This window comes from Molossus molossus, unplaced genomic scaffold, assembly GCF_014108415.1.
Source record: "Molossus molossus isolate mMolMol1 unplaced genomic scaffold, mMolMol1.p scaffold_m16_p_14, whole genome shotgun sequence".
Lineage (NCBI taxonomy): Eukaryota > Metazoa > Chordata > Mammalia > Chiroptera > Molossidae > Molossus > Molossus molossus.
Window position 1 is genome coordinate 34,249,452 of NW_023425349.1, and position 19,454 is coordinate 34,268,905.

The 19,454-nt window shown below is 39.8% G+C and overlaps 1 protein-coding gene across 1 annotated transcript in view; it reads right to left on the reverse strand.

The window, feature by feature from the left end:
• Nucleotides 1-17,519, reverse strand: part of LOC118630078 (phospholipid-transporting ATPase FetA-like) — an 85,199-nt gene extending 67,680 nt beyond the window's left edge. The window contains exon 1 of the mRNA XM_036261775.1: nt 17,447-17,519. Within this exon, the coding sequence (XP_036117668.1) occupies nt 17,447-17,489 (43 nt within the window). The 5' untranslated portion in view covers nt 17,490-17,519. The remainder of the gene's footprint in view (nt 1-17,446) is intronic.
• Between the last annotated feature and the right edge of the window lie 1,935 nt (nt 17,520-19,454).

Genomic DNA, 19,454 nt, shown 5'->3' on the forward strand with positions numbered 1-19,454 from the left:
TCTTATTGAATTTCACATTTATTAAATTTAATCCTACATATCACTGATTATTTCTTAATTTAAAAAAGATATAATAGTTTTACCCTGCAATTTATCTGGGTACAGCAGTCTATTCTCTCTAAGCCTACCAACCCTGAGGGATACATGGAGTCCAGGCTCTGACAGCAACTGAATACATACCTCCCTCTTTGAGTTTAAGAGTAGAGTAAAGCAGGTAGATCCCAAAGTTCAGAGCTTGAGTTGGTGGAAACAGACTGAGACTCCAAAGTAGGGGCAGGATTAACCTTCACCTAGTTCTGGCTCTGATACCAGACCTGCCATGAAAGAAGACAAAGGCAGAAAAAAAGTAGGGTTTTCACCATGAGAGGAAGACGAATTGAGGGTTAGAAAGTCAGATATCATAAGATGCCTCTAAAAAAGGAAAAGCAGGGATGATGAGAAAAATGGTTAAAACTTCAGTTTGTACAACCTACAAGAAGAAGCTGAAAGTCTGAGAGAGAAAGACAAGCATAAGGAAAGAAAGCATTCAGTCATGTTTGAGATAACAAAGGCAGGAAGAATGTTTTCAGATGGGATAATACAAGATTAATTCGAGATTCCCTAGGGCTTGTGAGTACTCTTGAGAAAAGACTGGGATGACTGTTTTTCCCATTACTTGTTAAATCAAAGTTTATTCCTGTTTGGCTGAAATGAGAGTGACAAAATGTAAATTATGGATGAGAGGTTAGAGCTATAGAAGAGCAGAAATTAGCTTAGACAAAGAAAGTACAGGAGACGGTCTAGTTGAAGAGGCCTTGGATATGGAATTCAAGGGGACAAACACCTAGCTCTAGCCTCTGGTGACTGCAGAAAATGTATCCTTCACTGGGAACTGAGGGTTGAGTCTATAGCCTGTTCCGCAAAGGTCTGGTTTCACAAAAACCTGTGTGTTGGGAGCTTGCCTGCGGGTGGTAAAATCATTGATTTGAAAGGGCCAGATATGTTGATGAAGCAAGGAACTTGATATTATAAAATATGAAGTGGGCTTAGAGTTAAAACTACGGCAGTCTCCCATAGTGGTTAAGAAATTAGGCAATCAAGTCAGGCTGTCAAGTTTCAAATCTCAGTCCTCCTCTTACCAGCTGTGTAGCCTTGAGGATATTACTTAACCTCTCTGAGACTCATTTTCTGCATCTGTAAAATGGAAACGATAATAATACCTACCCATAAGGTTATTGTGAGGGTTAATAAATTAAGGGATGCAAAACATTTTTAAACAATTCCTGGTATATTAAAAATGCTCAGAAAGACTTAGCTGTTATAGACTGAGCTCTATGACTAAATTGTTAAGTGACTTATGGCAAGTTACTTTCCATGTCTGGGTTTTAGTTTCCTCATGTGTAAAATGGGGTAGTAAAATCTACCTTATATGCTAATGTGAGGGTTACATGAGATGGTAATTATAAAGTGATTACATAATTCCTGACACATCAAAAGTGTTCATTAAATGATATATTTTTGTCCTTTACCTTATGCTATGTCAAGGAGATTGCATAAGCATTGTTGATACAGTTATCTATGCCCAAAATAGAATTTGAACATTCCGCTATCAACTGTGGATGTCCTAAGCTGATCCAGCCAGTAGAGAAGAAAGGGTACAAAAGCCCCAGTCTAGTGAGGGGAATTTTACTCAATCCTTTGATGGGATGGTAGCAGAAGAGAAGTGTCAAAAAAGGAGAAGCCTCTATGTAAGGATGTCCTTGAAACTTTGCCAGGGTATAAAACTTAGCTCTTATGCAATCATGATGTAATTCAACGTCAGGTTTTGGGTGGTTACAGCTACAGAAGATTGAAGATTAGCCTAGACAAGGAAATGGTAGAAAGTAAAAAGGAAAATGAGCTCTGTAAAAGGGAACTAGAGAAAGTGGCACACTGGAAGATAAGTAGCCAGGAGAAAGAAGGAGAGAGAGAGAAAAGGGAAGGAATGCCAGCTGGTCAGGTGGAAGTCAAGCTTAGGAGGTTCTGAGCAAATATCAGAAAGTAGTCACAAATGGGGTTTTCCACATAAAGAAACAAGATCAGTGAGATAATCTTCAGGAGTGCAGGTCTCTAGTAGGCCAGGCAAGGTCCCCTCTCCTTATACCACCAGACTCCCAGCTCAATTAAGCACAGGTGCTGGTGAGAGAAACTCAGCAATGACCCTTGTTGACATTCTAGACCAATAGCATAGGTGATCTTGCCCAAGTCACCTAATGCATGTGACCGAGATTTCTCCATCTCTAAAATTAAGTGAGGATAGCTGCCAGGGGAAGGATAATTGGCCAATTTTTGGAATTTTGGGTCAGATGAGTTAGAATCAATTTACATTAAAAATAATGATTCCCACATGATCACAATTTTCCTGTGGTAGTCAAATAGCATACTAAAACATTAGTGCTATCAGTAGATTTAGCTAGCCATATGGCATCCAGTCTTGATACACACAAACATTTACATTTCACCTCTCCAGACTGCATCTCTAAAACATCTGGAGGATAGATAGAAAATGATACTTCCATTTAAAGAATGGTAAGAAGAGCTGAACGGCATAGCACAGAATCATCACAGGAAAGGCCAGTGTCTGTGATCCTACAGAAGAGGCTGTAACTAATTTGTTTTCTCATCACCATTTCATTACATGTTTCTAGTTCAGTCAGTCTATCCACTGTCTCATGGTTTACATTCAGCTTACTTATCATACTGATTATATCATCTTCCCCCAGTAAACAAAGAGCTTCTTAAAGGTAGAGACCATGCTTTCTTTTTTTGTTTTCTTTAAATATCTGTAACCCACTGCTTAGCTCAATATTAGTCCCTGGGTTTAATAAAGATTTGTTGAATGAACAAACACACACATGCAAATGGATGCTTAGAAACATGTTCTGTTAAATTGTGGTCAAGTTTCTGCCCAAACACCTCCAATGGAAGAGAATTACCTTTTCCTTGTGGGAATATCTACATAACCACAGAAGAGCTGGGCTGAAAGAGAAACCCCAGCTAAAATGAATTCTTTGTTGCTCTTTCTGTGCTAAGTTCAGCAAACAGGAGGATATTTAGCATAGCTGAAGAGGGTGGGTACAGTGCAGTATTAAAAAGAACCTGGATGGCCCTGGCCGGTTTGGCTCAGCGGTTAGAGCGTTGGCCTGCGGTCCTGAGAGACCAGGGTTCGGTTCCCGCTAAGGGCGCGAACCTCGGTTGCGGTTTGTCCCCGGCCCTGGTTGGTTGTGCGGGTGGCAGCCACTCGATGTGTTCCTTTCACATCGATGTTTCTCTCTCTCTCTCTGTTCCTCTCTCTCCCTCCCACTCTACCTGAACAAAAAATGGAAAAATGTCCTCGGGTGAGGATAAAAACAAAAAATTATAATAAAATAAAAAGAACCTGGATGCCCTGGCCTGTTTGGTTCAGTGGTTAGAGTGTCAGCCTGCGGTCCAGAGAGACCCGGGTTCGGATCCTGCTAAGGGCATGTACTTCGGTTGCAGTTTGTCCCCGGCCTTGGTTGGGTCATGTGGGTGGCAACCTCTTGATGTGTCTCTATCACATTGATGTCTCTCTCTTTCTCTCTTTCTCTCTCTCTCTCTCTTTCTCTCTCTCCCTCCCTCCCACTCTATCTGAACAAAAAACAAAAAAAATGTCCTCAGGTGAGGATAAAAAAGAAAAAGAACCTGGAGAGGAAGCGCACTAAAGTCTTTTCCCCCCTAATAATCACATCATTTTTATCAAGAAAAAATTTACATACAGTGAAATGCATAGATCTAAGTGTCCAATCCGATGAGTATTGATGAATGTGTGTACCCATGTAACAATAAGTTTAATCAAAATATAGAATATGTGCATCGTTCCAAAAGTTTCTTCATTCCTTTTTCCAGTCATACTTTATCACTAGAGGCAACTGCTGTTTAGCTATTTATCATAATAGATTAGTTTTGCCCATTCTTTTAATTTCATAAAAGAAGGGAAGTGGAGGCTCATTAAAGTCTTGAATGTCATGGAAAGTCCAGTTCTTGAGCTACCATAGCTCTCCTCTTACCTCTGCGTCTGACCATCCTCTATAGCTTCACTAATTCTCCTGTCTGAGGTTAGCAGAAACAAGACTAGAATTACTCAACGGAAAAGATACTTAAGAAAGTAAAATAGTAATAAAAGCAAACACACACCACCACCACTACCACCAAACCCTAATTTTTGAACAGGACACCACAGAAGATTGGTTCGGCTAGCACAAGTCAAGACCTGCTCAAAACCTAAGGCCCCACCGTTATTCCTCGTAGAGAGATTTGGTTTTGGTTTCTCCCCTTTCCTCTCCTGGGGAGAGGTGAACAGGAATATCATTCATATTACTTCAGGCAGATGACAGTTGGAAGTGGTACTCTGCCATCCTGACCTCATTTGGAATATAAAAGCAATCCTTTCTCATCAGAGTGATAAAGATAAAATTAGTCATGCTTGATTGAACTGCTAGACATCATTTTCTGTGCTTCTCAATCATAAAATCTTCCATGGTATAGGCAATGAGAGGTTGGGAAGGTTATATTGAGGGCCATCAGTTAGAACAAAATGCCATTCACACAAAGTTGGGTCTAAAAGTAAACCATGGTGATGCTAAAGAAGCAATTTAATGCTAAGAGAGTCAAAACATAATCCCCTTTGCTTAGGGTAGCCAGATTTAGCAGATAAAAATACAAAAGCAAAATATGTCCCAAATATTACATGGGACATAGTTATGCTAAAAAAAAATTTATTTGTTGTTCACTGAAATTCAAATTTTACTGGGAATCGTGTATTTTTTCTTCTTCTGTTATTGAGGTCAGGAAAAGTCCCTACAAATTAGTTCAATTGTTGCTTTAAATTTTCTAAAGAAACAGTATTCTAGAAACAAACTAAAAACTTTATTTTAGATGTCTGTTTTATTCTAAATAACTATTGAAATATAATACAGATAGTATACAATTTACCTATTTAAAATAAAAAGTATAATCAACAGTATGTTCACACAGAGCTGTGCAACACAGATGTCTACTTTGTGTGTTTATCTGAATGTGGTATTGCACAGGATTCTACTACTAAGGCTCCGAGTAACTTTCTGCTCTACATGCCACAACATCTATGCCCTCCCCCTTCCTGCTGTTTCTTTTCATCCCTTTTTTTTCTGGCCCTCTCTTTTTGCTTCCCTAAATTAGTTATTTTCCTTTGTGATTACAATTTAAAAAAAAAAAAAAATTTTTTTCTTTATTGACTTTAGAGAGAGAGGAAGGGAGAGGGAGAGAGAGATAGAAACATCGTTGAGAGAGAACATCGATTGGCCGCCTCCTGCATGCCCCCCCCTTGGGATCAGACCCACAAGCTGGGCAGGTGCCCTGACCAGGAATTGAACCGGTGACCTCTTGGTGCATGGGTCGATGCTCAACCACTCAGCCACACCGGCTGGGCTGTGATTACACTTTTTTCTTTTCTTTTCTTTTTGTTACAGATGTTTCTCCTTTTTTTCCCCATTGACACCCTCCTCCCCATACCCCCCACCCCGTTCCTGGCTTTGTTGTCCATGTCCATTGGTTATGCGTACATGCATATAAATTCTGTGATTTATCTCTTCCCTCCCCCCACCACTCCCTCTTCTGAGGGTTGTCAGTCTGTACCCTACTTCCACGTCTCTGGGTCTACCCTATTCCTCAGACTGTTATGTTTACACTTTTTTCTTTAATGATTTTTCAAATCACCCAAAGTAACACATAGATATATTTCCTTTCCATTTCTCTCCCTTTCCCAAGGAAACCGATGCTAACAGGTGGGTGTATATCCTTTCGGTCCCTTCTTTTTCAGGGTATTTGCACATAAACATATATACATATACAAACACTGGCATATGGTTTTTTTAAAACTTATGAGATCCTACTATATGTTTTGTTCTGCAAATTGCTTTTTCCTTTTCACACTATGTATTGGAGATCTTTCTTTTTTTTTTTTTTAATCCTCACCTGAGGATATTTTTCTATTTATCTTCAGATAGAGTGGCAGGGAGGTAGAGAGAAGAAGAAGGAGGGAGAAAGAGACAGCAAGAGAGAGAAACATTGATGTGAGATGGACACATTGACTGGTTGCTTCCCGCATGACCCCGACCAGGGCCAGGGACAGAACTGCAACCGAGGTACATGCCCTTGACTAGAATTGAACCCACAACTCTTTGATCCAGGGGCCAATGCTCTAACCACTGAGTAAAACTGGCCAGGGTAGAGAGCTTTTTTTTTTTATGTACGCTTTTTTAAAAAATTATTTTTAAAGTTACTATTGATTTTAAAGACAAAGGGAGAGAGGGAGAGGAAGAGAGAGAGAGAAAATGATCAATGGGTTACCTCCCACACGCTCCTCGACAGGGGACTGACCCACAACCCAGGCAGGTACCCTGACTGGGAATCGAACCAGCCACCATTTGATATATGAGATGACACTCCAACCAACCAAGCCACACCAGCCAGGGCTGAGATCTTTCCATGTCAACACATACAAGTGTATTTCATCCTTTTGAATTTACTATTTAGTATTATTTAACCATCTATCAGTACTTGTTAATAATTTTATTGTTTTATTATTGTGGTGGTCATGATGGCAATGATGACATTTGCAGATGTGTATGGATGGTAAAGGAGATGGAAAGAAGAAGTATAATAAATGGATAGGCTTATAAACTCTAGGACAAGAGGGAGCTTTTTAGGCACTGTAGGAAAATAATTTAGTAGAACCATATAACATATTTGCAAAACAGTAAAGCAACAGTTCAAGGAAGGATATAAATAAGATTTAAAATGAAGTTTAGAGACCCAAAAGAATTGAAATCATATGTCTATACAAAAACTTGTACATGAATGTTTATAGCAGTATTGTTCATAATAACCAAAGAGTTGAAACAACCAAAATGTCTATCGGTTGATGAATGGATAAACCGTGATATACCCAAACAATGCAATGGTATTCAGCCATAAGAAGGAGTGAACATGCTGCAACATGCATAAACCTTAAAAACATTAAGTGAAAGAAGCCAGTCACAAAGGCCACGTTATATGATTTCATTTACGTCATGTCCAGAATAGACAAATCCATAGAGGAAAATATATATTAGTGGTTGTCAGGGACCTGGGGAGGGGGTTATTGGTAATGACTGCTAATGGTACAGGGCTTCTTTTTTGTTAAAATATTCTAAAATTAAATTATGGTTATGGTTGCAAAATTCTGTGACTATACTAAAAAAATTCTGTGACTATACTATCACTAAATTGTATGCTTTAAAAGGGTGAATTTTATGACAGGTGAATTATATCTCAATAAGGCTATTATTTAAAAAAAACAACAAACGTTAGAAACCAAGCACTACAGGAATTCAAGAAGGGGAGATAATGGTGGGGGTTGGGGTGCAGGTGGCTAGAATTGTTAGAGAAGGCTTCATGGAGACGGACTCACACTAAACCTAAAAGATGAATATAGGTTCGTTATAGATGTAGGGGACAGGTATCTAGACAGGAAGAACTTAATGAAAGGTTTGGCATTATACTTAGATAAGTTGTATGATAGTATATTAGTAAGAAGAGTCTAAAATGAGGCAGGAAATAAGACTATAAAGTTAGGCCTTTAATGTTAGGCAAATAACCTTAAATTTTATCTAGTAGCAGACAAGGAATCCAGAGAGATTTTGAGCAGGGAAAAATCTGATAAAGCTGGAATTTCAGAAAGATTAATATATTTACAGAGGACAAGATTGCAGACATAAAGACCACTTGAAAGATTGCTGCAATAGTCAACACTTGAAATGATGAGAACCTGAACTAAGAAAATGGTGAAAAATAGAAAGGAAAAGTAGTTAAACAAGATGCTGGAACTAGTCAATAGTCTCTCTATGTACTATAAGTTTTCCAACCAGAATAGGCTGATAACCTAGAAAAGGGCAGAGGTAACTGCCAAATAACTAGGTTTGCCACTATTATTTTGTTGACTCACGCATATAGGTGACATTATGGACAGACCAGCATTAGTTGCTCACTGCTCAAAATGGCACAAGCAATAACTCTACAGTACTACAGTAGTAGAAACTCTACCTAAAGGCATTTAGACCACAAAAACTGGTTTCAATTATTTTACATTGGGGAAATTTTATTTTTGGGATAACCCACATTTATAAATGTTCACGTTCTTTTTTGTTTGTTTTTGTTTTAATGTTTACTTATTTATTTTTGTTACAAATGTTTCTTATTTTCCTCCATTGACACCCTCCTCCCAATCCCGACCCCCACCCCTCGCCCCAGCATTATTGTCTATGTCCTTGTTTACACATACATGGATATAGGTTCTGTGGTTTATCTCTTCCCTCCCCCCATGTCCAGCTCTTCTGAGGTTTGTCAGTCTGCACCCCACTTCCATGTCTCTGGGTCTACTTTGTTCCTCAGCTTGCTTTGTTCATTATATTCCACAGATAAGTGAGATCATGTGATATTAGTCTTTCTCTGATTGTTTTGTTTTGCTTAGGATAATACTCTCCAGGTCCCTCCATGCCCTCTCAAAGGTTAAGAAATCTTTCTTTCTTACAGCTGCATAGTATTCTACTGTGTATATGTACCATAGCTGTTTTATTCACTCATCTACTGATGAGCACTTGGGCTGTTTCCAGATCTTAGCTATTGTAAATAGCGCTGCTGTGAACATAGGGGTACATATGTTCTTTCTGATTGATGTTTCAGGCTTCTTAGGGTATATTCCTAGAATGGGATCACTGGGTCAAATGGAAGTTCCATTTTCAATTTTTTGAGGAAACACCATATTGTTTTCCATAGTGGCTGCACCAGTCTGCATTCCCACCAGCTGTGTACTAGAGTCCCCTTTTCTCCACACCCTCACCAACACTTGTTATTTGATGATTTGTTGATGGCAGCCATTCTGGCAGGTGTGGGGTGATACCTCATAGTTGTTTTAATTTGCATCTCTTTGACGCTGAGCATTTTTTTCATATGTCTTTTGGCCATTTGTATATCCTGTTGGAGAGGTGTCTATTTAGGTCCTTTGCCCATTTTTTAACTGGGTTCTTTGTCTTCCTTTTGTTGAGCTGTATGAGTACTCTATATTTTTGGAAATCAGCACCTTATCTGATGTATCATTAGTCGTTATGCTCTCCCGTATAGTGGGTTCCCTTTCCATTTTGATGGTTGTTTCTTTTGCTTTGCAGAAGCTTTTGAGTTTGATGTAGTTCCATTTGTTCATTTTTTCCTTTGTTTCTCTTGCCTTAGGTGTTGTATCAGTGAAAATTCTGCTGTGTGCGATGTCTGAAATTTTGTTGCCTGCATTTTCTTCTAGGATTTTTATGGATTCATGAATCACATTTAAATCTTTTATCCATTTTGAGTTTATTTTTGTGTATGGTGTAAGTTGATGGTCTAGCTTCATTTATTTGCATGTAGCTGTCCAATTTTCCCAACCATTTATGAAGAGGCTGTCTTTACCCCACTGTGTGCTCTTGCCAACTTTGTCAAATATTAATTGAGCATAATTACTTGGGTCAATTTCTGGGTTCTCCATTCTACTCCATTGATCTATATGGCTGTTCTTGTGCCAGTACCATGCTGTTTTGATTACTTACTATGGCTTTGTAGCATAACCTGATATCCACTTTTCTGATCCCTCCTACTTTGTTCTTCTTTTTCAAGATTGCTGTAGCTATTCGGGGTCTTTTTTGGTTCCATACAAACTTTTGGAGTATTTGTTCTAGTTCTGTGAAATATGTCGTTGATATTTTGATGGGGATTGCATTGAATCTACACATTGCTTTAGGTAGTATGGACATTTAATAATGTTAATTCTTCCAATCCATGAACAAGGTATATGCTTCCACTTTTTATTTATTTATTTTTATCCTCACCCCAGGACATTTTTCTATTTTTTCGTTCAGATAGAGTGGGAGGGAGAGGAAGAGAGAGAGAGAGAGAGAAACATCGACGTGAAAGGGACACATCAAGTGGCTGCCACCCGCACGACCAACCAGGGCTGGGGACAAACTGCAACCAAGGTACGCACCCTTAACGGGAACCAAACCCATGTCTTTCTGGACTGCAGGCCGATGCTCTAACTGCTGAGCCAAACTGGCCAGGGCTGCTTCCACTTTTTTTTTTATCTTCCTCTGTTTGTTTTTTCAGTGACCTGTAGTTTTCTGTGAATAGGTCCTTTACTTCTTTGGTTAAGTTTATTCCTAGGTATCTTAATTTTTTGGCCTCAGTGGTAAATGAAATTTTTTTTTTAGTTTTTCTCTCTGTGAGTTCGTTTTTGGTGTATAAGAATGCTGTTGATTTCTTGATGTTAATTTTGTATCCTGCTACTTTGCCAAGTTCACTTATTAAATCTAGTAGATTTTTGATGGAGTCTTTAGGGTTTTCTATGTACAATATCATGTCATCTGCAAATAATGGCAGTTTCACTTCCTCCTTTCCAATTTGGATCCCTTTTATTTTTCCTTCTTGTCTAATTGCTGTGGATTCCAGTACTATGTTAAATAAGAGTGGTGAGAGTGAGCATCCCTGTCTTGTTCCTGTTCTTAAGGGAAATGCTTTTAGTTTTTGCCCATTGAGTATGATGCTGGCTGTAGGTTTTTCATTATATGGCCTTTATTATGTCAAAATATGATCTCTTTATTCCCACACTGCTGAGCATTTTTATCAGAATGGGTGCTGGATTTTGTCAAATGCTTTTTCAGCATCTATTAATATGATCATATGGTTTTTTTGTTTGTTTTTATCCTCACTCGAGGACATTTTTCCTTTTTTTGCCTTTTTTTTGTTGTTGTTCAGATAGAGAGGGAGGGAGGGAGGGAGAGAGGGAGGAAGAGAGGGAGGGGGAGAGAGAGAGAGACACAGAGAGAGAGAGAGAGAGAGAGAGAGAGACATCAACAGGGCTGGGGACAAACTGAACCGAGGCACGTGCCCCTAGCGGAAACCAAACCCGGGTCTCTCTGTACCGTGGGCGGATGCTCTAACCGCTGAGCCAAACCGGCCAGGGATGATCATATGGTTTTTATCTTTCATTTTGTTTATGTGGTGTATCACATTTATTGATTTGTGAATATTGTACCATCCTTGAATCCCTGGGATGAATCTCACTTCATCATGATGAATAATTTTTTTGATGTATAGCTGGATCCAATTTGCAAATATTTTGTTAAGGATTTTGGCATCTATGTTCATCAGGAATATTGGCCTAAAGTTTTCTTTCTTTGTAGTGTCTTTATCTGGTTTTGGAATTAGAATTATGTTGGCATCATAAAATGAGTTTGGAAGTCTGTCGTCTTGGATTTTTTGGAATAGTTTGAAGAGAATGAGTGTTAGATCTTCTTTGAATGTTCAATAAAACTCTCCCGAGAAGCCGTCTGGGCCTGGGCTTTTGTTTGCTAGGAGTTTCTTGATTATATCTTCAATTTCCTTCATTGTTACTGGTCTATTCAAGTTTTCTTCTCTTCCTGGTTCAGTTTTTGGAGAGTGCGTTTCTAGAAATTTGTCCATTTTGCCTAGATTGTCCAATTTTCTGGTGTATAATTGTTTGTAGTATGTTTTAATATCCTATGTATTTCTGTGGTGTCAGTTTTTAGTTCTCCTCTTTTGTTTCTGATTTTGTTTATTTGGGTCCTCTCTTTATGTTTCTTTGTGAGTCTGGCTAAGGGTCCATCAATCTTGTTTGTCTTTTCAAAGAACCAGCTCTTTGTTTCATTGATATTTTAAATTGTTTTTTAATTTTTATGTCGTTTATTTCTTCTCTGACCTTTACTATTTCTTTCCTTCTACTTGCTCTGGGTTTTTCTTTTTTTTTTACTTTCCAGTTCTTTAAGTTGTAGGGTTAGAAAGTCAATTAGGAATTTTTCTTGTTTCTTGAGGTAGGCCTGTAGTGCTGTGAACTTCCCTCTCAGGACTGCTTTTGTTGCATCCCATAGATTTTGTGTTGTGTGTTCATTTTTATTGGTTTCCAGGAAGTTATTAATTTCTTCCTTGATCTCCTTGGTAACCCATTTGTTATTTAACAACATGCTATTTAGCCTCCATGTGTTTTTGCATATTTTTCTTGTAATTGATTTCTAGTTTCATGCCATTGTGATCTGAGAAGATGCTTGATATGATTTCAATCTTCTTGAATTTGTAGAGACTTACTTTGTGTCCTAACGTGTGGTCTATCTTCGAGAATATCCCATGTGCACTTGAGAAGAATGTATATTCTGCAGCTTTGGGGTAAAAGTTCTGTAAATATCAATTAAGTCCAGCTGATCTTGTTCATTATTGAAGGACTCAGTGTCCTTGTTAATTTTTTGTCTAGAAGATCTATCCAGTGGTGTCAGTGGGGTGTTAAAGTCACCCACTATGATTGTATTGCTCTTGATCTCTCCCTTGAAGTCCTCCAGAAGTTTTTAAATATATTTTGGTGCTCCTGTATTTGGTGCATATATGTTTACCAGGGTTATATCCTCTTGTTGGATTGATCCCTTTAATATTATGTAGTGACCTTCTTTGTCTCTTATTATGGCCCTCATTTTGAAGTCTATATTATCAGATATGAGTATTCGTACACCAGCTTTTTTTTCATTTTCATTTGCCTGGAAAATTTTTTTCCATCCCTTCACTTTCATCCTGTATGAATCTTTTGTTGTGAGGTGGGTCTCTTGTAGAAAGCATATATATGGGTAGTGTTTTCCTATCCAATCAGCTCCCTATGTCTTTTGATTGGGGCATTTAAGCCATTTACATTTAAGGTTATTATTGATAGATACTTATTAGTTGCCATTTTAATTTTATGCCTGTGTTCCTCTCTCTCTTTCTATTTCTCCTTCTCACAGCAGTCCCTTTAGCATTTCCTGCAGTGCTGATTTAGTGGTGGTAAATTCCTTTAGCTTTTTTTTGTCTGTGAAGCTCTTTATTTCACCTTCAATTTTGAATGATAGCTTTGCTGGATAGAGTAGTCTTGGATTCAGACCCTTGCCTTTCATTACTTTGTACATTTCATGCCACTCCCTTCTGGCCTGCAGTGTTTCTATTGAGAAATCAGCTGACAGTCTAATGGGAACTCCCTTGTAGTTCTGTCTCTCTCTTGCTTCCTTTAAGATTCTTTCTTTGGCCCTGGCTGGTTTGGGTCAGCGGTTAGAGCATCGGCCTGCAGTCCAGAGAGACCCGGGTTTGGTTCCCGCTAAGGGCGCATACCTCGATTGCGGTTTGTCCCCAGCCCTGGTTGGTAGTGCAGGTGGGAGCCACTCAATGTGTCCCTTTCATGTCAACGTTTCTCTCTCTCTCTCTCTCTCTCTCTCTCTCTCTCTCTCTCTCTCCTTCCCACTCTGTCTGAACAAAAAATGGAAGGATGTCCTTGGATGAGGATTAAAAAAAAAAAAGATTCTTTCTTTGTCCTTAACGTTTGCCATTTTAATTTGATGTGTCTAACTGTGGGTCTTCTGGGGTTCATCTTGCTTGGGACTCTGGACTTGTGTGACTTTTTCCTTCACCAGTTTAGGGAAGTTTTCTGTCATTATTTCTTCAAACAGGTTCTCTATTCCTTTCTCTGATTCTTCTCTTTTTGGTACCTCTATGATGCAAATTTTGTTATGTTTTGTATTGTCCCAAAGCTCCCTTTAAACTCTCCTCTCGTTTTTTAATGTTTTTCCCCATTTGCTGTTCTATTTGGGAGGGTTTTTTTTTTTCTACCTTGTATTCTAACTCACTGATTCGGTCTTCAGCTTCTTCTAATCTACTGTTGAATCCTTCTAAGGTATTTTTCATATCAGCTACGTCATTCTTTATTTTCTCTTGATTTTTTTTTTTTTTTTATCCTCACCCGAGGATATTTTTCCATTTTTTTGTACAAATAGAGTGGGAGGGAGAGAGAGGAAGGGAGAGAGAGAGAGAAACATCGACGTGAAGGGACACATCGAGTGGCTGCCACCCACACGACCAACCAGGGCCAGGGACAAACTGCAACCGAAGTACGTGCCCTTAGCGGGAACTGAACCCGGGTCTCTCCGGACCGCAGGCCGACGCTCTAACCGCTGAGCCAAACTGGCCAGGGCTTCTCTTGATTTTTATTCATAGCTTCTACCTCTTTTTTAAGCTGAGCTCTTTTAATTCTCATTTAGTTGCTTGTAGCTCTCACTGAATTTTTTTTTTATTTTTTTTATCCTCACCGGAGGATATTTTTCCAGTTTTTGTTCAGGTAGAGTGGGAGGGAGAGAGAGGAACAGAGAGAGAGAGAGAGAGAGAAACATCGATGTGAAAGGAACACATCGAGTGGCTGCCACCCACACAACCGACCAGGGCCGGGGACAAACTGCAACCGAGGTATGTTCCCTTAGCGGGAACCGAACCCGAGTCTCTCAGGACCGCAGGCCGACGCTCTAACCACTGAGCCAAACTGGCCAGGGCTCTCACTGAATTTTTTGAGCACCCTTAAAATCATTGCTTTAAATTCTTTGTCTGTCAAATTGCTTTTTTCCATTTCATGTAGTTCCTTTTTCTAGTGATTCCTCCTTTTCTTTCATTTGGGTATTGTTTCTTTGTCTCCCCATTGTAGCCATCTGGTAGTTCTAGGCCCAGTGAGGGATGTTGGGATGTGTAGGTAGGTCAGTGTGTACCAAATAAGACTGCTGTGCCTCCCAGACTGTTTTGGTGTGTGGTGCCTCTTGCCTGCTATGGGTCCTGGAGGACTGACTACTGGAGGCTGGTACTGGTGTGTCGTGGTAGGCACTGCTGCTGAGTTGTCATGTGGTCTCACTAGTGTAGCAGACCACTGGGTCATCACACAGGCCCCATGGGCTGCTGGGTCACGGGTCCCACTGGTCCTGGCTGGGGTGCGCTGCTGCCTGTTGGGGCTCAGCTCCCAATCAGCCTCTACTGATGCTCTTGGGGATGGGTCTCAGTTGCCTGTCTGTGTTGCTGCTGCCTGGGGATGGATGTCTGCTCCCCAGCCTCTGTTGTTGGGGGTGTGTCTCTGCTCCAATCAGGCTGCTGCTGTGGGGGGATGGTGCCTGGCTCCCAACTTGTTTCAGCTTCTGCAGCAGACATCTTGACAACGCTGCTACAGTGCTGCTCCTGTGCAATAGTCTGTGTTGACACAGCAGGGTCCACTGGTCCAATGGTGCAAGGTGCACTGGAGGTTTTAGGTCGCTCAGCCCTAGCTGCTCCCACTGCCTCCTCCCAGAGCCAACCAGGGATCTTCCAAGATGGTGGGGCCTTTGGGCGGCGCAGGGAGACGTGTTCTGACAAGCCACTTACCAAGGTAGCAGGGTGCTCCCTGTCCACAGCACAGGAACCCTCTGCCCCACCTTTCTGCACTGCTCGAGGTTGCTCATCCACACTCATGTCCACTCATACTCTCTCACACTCACTCACACTCTCACACACTCAGCCTCGCTCCAGTCCTGCCTGCCACCATCTTCAGTCTGTGCCTAAATGTTCACATTCTTAATTATCTTCCTGAACAAAAGCATCACTCATAGATTTTTATTTAATACATTTTTTTTTCTTTATTTATTTTAAAGAGAAGAAGGGAGAGGAAGAGAGAGATAGAAACATTAATGAGAGAGAACATTGATTGGCCGCCTCCTGCATGCCCCTCACTGGGGATTTGGCCCACAACCTGGGCATGTGCCCTGACCAGGAATCAAACTAGCGACCTCTTGGTGCATGAATTGATGCTCAGTCACTGAGCCACACCGGCCAGGCTCATAAGATTATTATTATTTTTTTAATCCTCACCCGAGGACATTTTTCCATATTTTATTCAGATAGAGTAGAAGGGAGAGAGAGAGACAAGCATCAACATGAAAGGGACACATTGAGTGGTTGCCACCCCCATGACCCAACCAGGGCCGGGGACAAACTGCAACCGAAGTACGTGCCCTTACCGGGAACCGAACCTGGGTCTCTCTGGACCGCAGGCCAACGCTCTAACCGCTGAGCCAAACCGGCCAGGGCTCATAAGATTATTTTTATACATTTACGTAATGTTTACCATGTGCCAGATACTGTCCTAAATGTTTACAAATATTACCTCATTTAATCCTCACATCAGCCTTATGAGGTAGCATAATTTTATTATTAGCTTCATTTTATAGATGAGAAACTGTAGCATAAAAAAAAAAAAAAAAGAAGAAGAGATTTGCCCAAGAAAACATAGTAAGTGTGGAGCTAGGATTCAAACCTAGAGAGTATGGCTCCAGAATCCATGCTCGTAACCACTATACCTCCCATGTGACCTTTCTTCACAGAACTTATTGTAGATATAATTTGATATTTCTATGTGCTATTATTTAATCAAAGGCTATTACTTAATCAAAGGCTATCCCTCACTAAACCATAATCTCCATAAGAGCAGGATTCTGTCTAGTTTGTATTGCCACTGTACTGCCAGCATGTAGCACAGTCATTGGCATTCGTCTCATGGTTGATAAACATTTGTTGAATAAATAAGTCTTTATTAATGATTAATGCATTCTTCATTTGCCTTGAATTTACTACTCCCTAAAATATTCTGTTCTCTTTATATTACTCTGTTCATAAGAACATGCAGAAGAAATTGGTCAGTTAGTTTGTTTTCCTCAGCCCTTTCTCCTTTAGTAGTTATGAGAATAGGAGACAACTCCCTGGTTTTCCCTTGGTTGGGAGTTTACTGACTTTCTCTTCCTGGAATTAGGGTCTGTGCCCTTAGAATGAGCTCTCTCCAGGAATCAGACATCTGCACAATCACAGAAAGTAAAGAAGGCACAGTGTGGCCTTAAATCAGTGACCTAATTTCATTGTCCATACCTTATTTACTACTCAAAATAAAGCTGAAATATAGAACTATATTCTGGCTTGGTTTTTCAAAGTTTTATGTAAAAAACTTTAGTTTTTCTCATGTCAGGCAGTTTCATCCTGAAAGCTGGCTTGGGTGTGAGTACCCCAGTTCCTTTTAGTACTTGGCTTCACCAAAGGAAAACATGAAAGCATTATGAAAATACTTTCTAACACTATGGGCAGATCCATTTGCTCTAGCCACAAAAAGGTTGCAAAGGATAACCTTATCTTCCTTGGCAACTTCTTTTCACAGTGACCACTGCTTTTTAGCAGAAGGTGGTTGTGAAGGATGGGGAAAGAAAAAGGAACACGTGCGTTCCAGGTGAACTTCCAAATAAAAAAGTACAAAAGATGAGAGATTGTAGCTACTCCAATTAAAATTCTCAGATAACAAAATAGTAGAGCTTATACTAATAAGTACAAAGTGCTTACCTCTGCAAAGCATATTTCCTTTCCTGGTCAGTAGTTTGGTAGATTGGTAGTTTTACTGGTAGGCTGGCCAGTCTGTTTACAATATATGCACACATATACATGCACACACACACTTTTTAGAGGCAATAATAATGACATACAAACTTAGATATCTCCTACTCAGTTCACCTACCTCCACTTTGTTTTTCCTCACTCTGGCTGTCCAATATAGACATTGCAGAGTAGTACCAACTATAATTTGACAGAATTTCTGTAAAGGAAATAAAAGATTCAGAATGAGAATTTCTCATGCTGATAACATTTCACTTAAACATATTTTTAAGAAACTTGGAACTTGATCTCTGACATAAAAATAATCTACCTCTAGCCCTGGCCGGTTTGGCTCAGCGGTTAGAGCGTCGGCCTGCGGTCCGGAGAGACCCGGGTTCGGTTCCCGCTAAGGGCATGTACCTCGGTTGCAATTTGTCCCCGGCCCTGGTTGGTCGTGCGGGTGGCAGCCACTCGATGTGTCCCTTTCACATCGATGTTTCCCTCTCTCTCTCTTCATCTCTCTCCCTCCCACTCTGTCTGTACAAAGAATGGAAAAATGTCCTCAGATGAGGATTTAAAAAAAAAAAAAAAATCTACCTCTAAGATACATAAGCTAAATTTTATAATTTATTTAATGTCTTCAACATAAAGTTATATTTTCAAAGCTTGGGAAACAGATACCAATTCCTGGCAGCCAAGTCTAAACTGATGACTACAATCTATCAGAAAAATTATTTGAAACTTGGAAACAGGTAAAAGAAATCATTGGGTGATCTTTCGGTACAGTTTTGGGCTTACACCTTTGATTCGTTTTCTATTGACTGTAGTATTCTATAACTCTGTAAGGCAGAGGTTAATTTGTAGATATTTATTTAGTAGAGATACAAATATTTAAGTTTGGTGAAAAAATATCTCCAAAGGTTATGCTTTATACACTTTAGGACTTAAATAGTTTTGTGTATAATTCAGAAATCTTATCTTAACATTTCTTTATTAAATTGCCTATAAATACTTAGCTCCTAAATTTTCACTTGAACTGGTCTTAACATATTACTCACTTCTTCATTAATTAATGAGTTTAATAAAATATTTGACACCTGTTCATTTTACATTTATACGTGAGTCGTGTTCCTTAACTTTTTTTTTTTTTTTTTTTATCCTCATCCGAGGACATTTTTCCATTTCTTACTCAGATAGAGCGGGAAGGACAGAGAGGAAGAGAGAGAAACATCGATGTGAAAGGGACACATCGAGTGGCTGCCACCCACACGACCCAACCAGGGCCGGGGACAAACTGCAGCCAAGGTACGTGCCCTTAGCGGGAACCGAACCCGGGTCTCTGTGGACCGCAGGCGGACGCTCTAACCGCTGAGCCAAACCGGCCAGGGCACTTAACTTTTTAATAGTTATATTTTATCAAATCCCATGAGTTTGCTATACAGAAAACCCCTTCTTTCTTCCCTCCTTTATCTCCATCCTTAACGCAGTTCAGAAGAGGCCAATAAAGTATATATTGCAGTTAATCTATTTCTTTCCGGTCTCTTATTCATTAAGTGTGGATAAGCCAACATTAGAAAACTTTATAGGCATTTTCATCTTAATCATCCAAAACAAGATTAGGTGGGTGGGGGGATCATAATCTTGAGGGAAGTTTTAAGTCTAAGTAAAAGGGTGTTCACAGGAAGCAAAGGGATATTCAACTTAGAAAAAACAGCAGCAGCAGCAAATCCCTGGGCAACTATGAGCACTTTGGAATGAGAATGAGTCCAGTTCTGCCCTCAGTGAGTCCCAAGTGACTTCATTAAGGATACAGTTGCATCAAATAACTTTAGGAGCCAGGGAGTTAATAGCAGTTGGGTGTGAAACAGTAGAAAATGAAGTGCTGGGTATTGTGACAAATTGGTGAGTGCATGCCTTTTATGAAAGTATTCAAATACAAAAAAGAAAATTAAATATTGTGCAGATCAAACAAAATTCACTTGTGCTTGTTAGCTACAAGTTTTGTATCCCAACCCAAGGTTTCTATTTCTTCTGTCAATAGAATCTGTGTTCTCCTACCAATGTTAGCAGTTCTAATATTCATTCTCTAGGCACCCAGTCCTACTCTATTTGCCTACACCCCACAATAGACTTGGGGTTACTACTGCTGC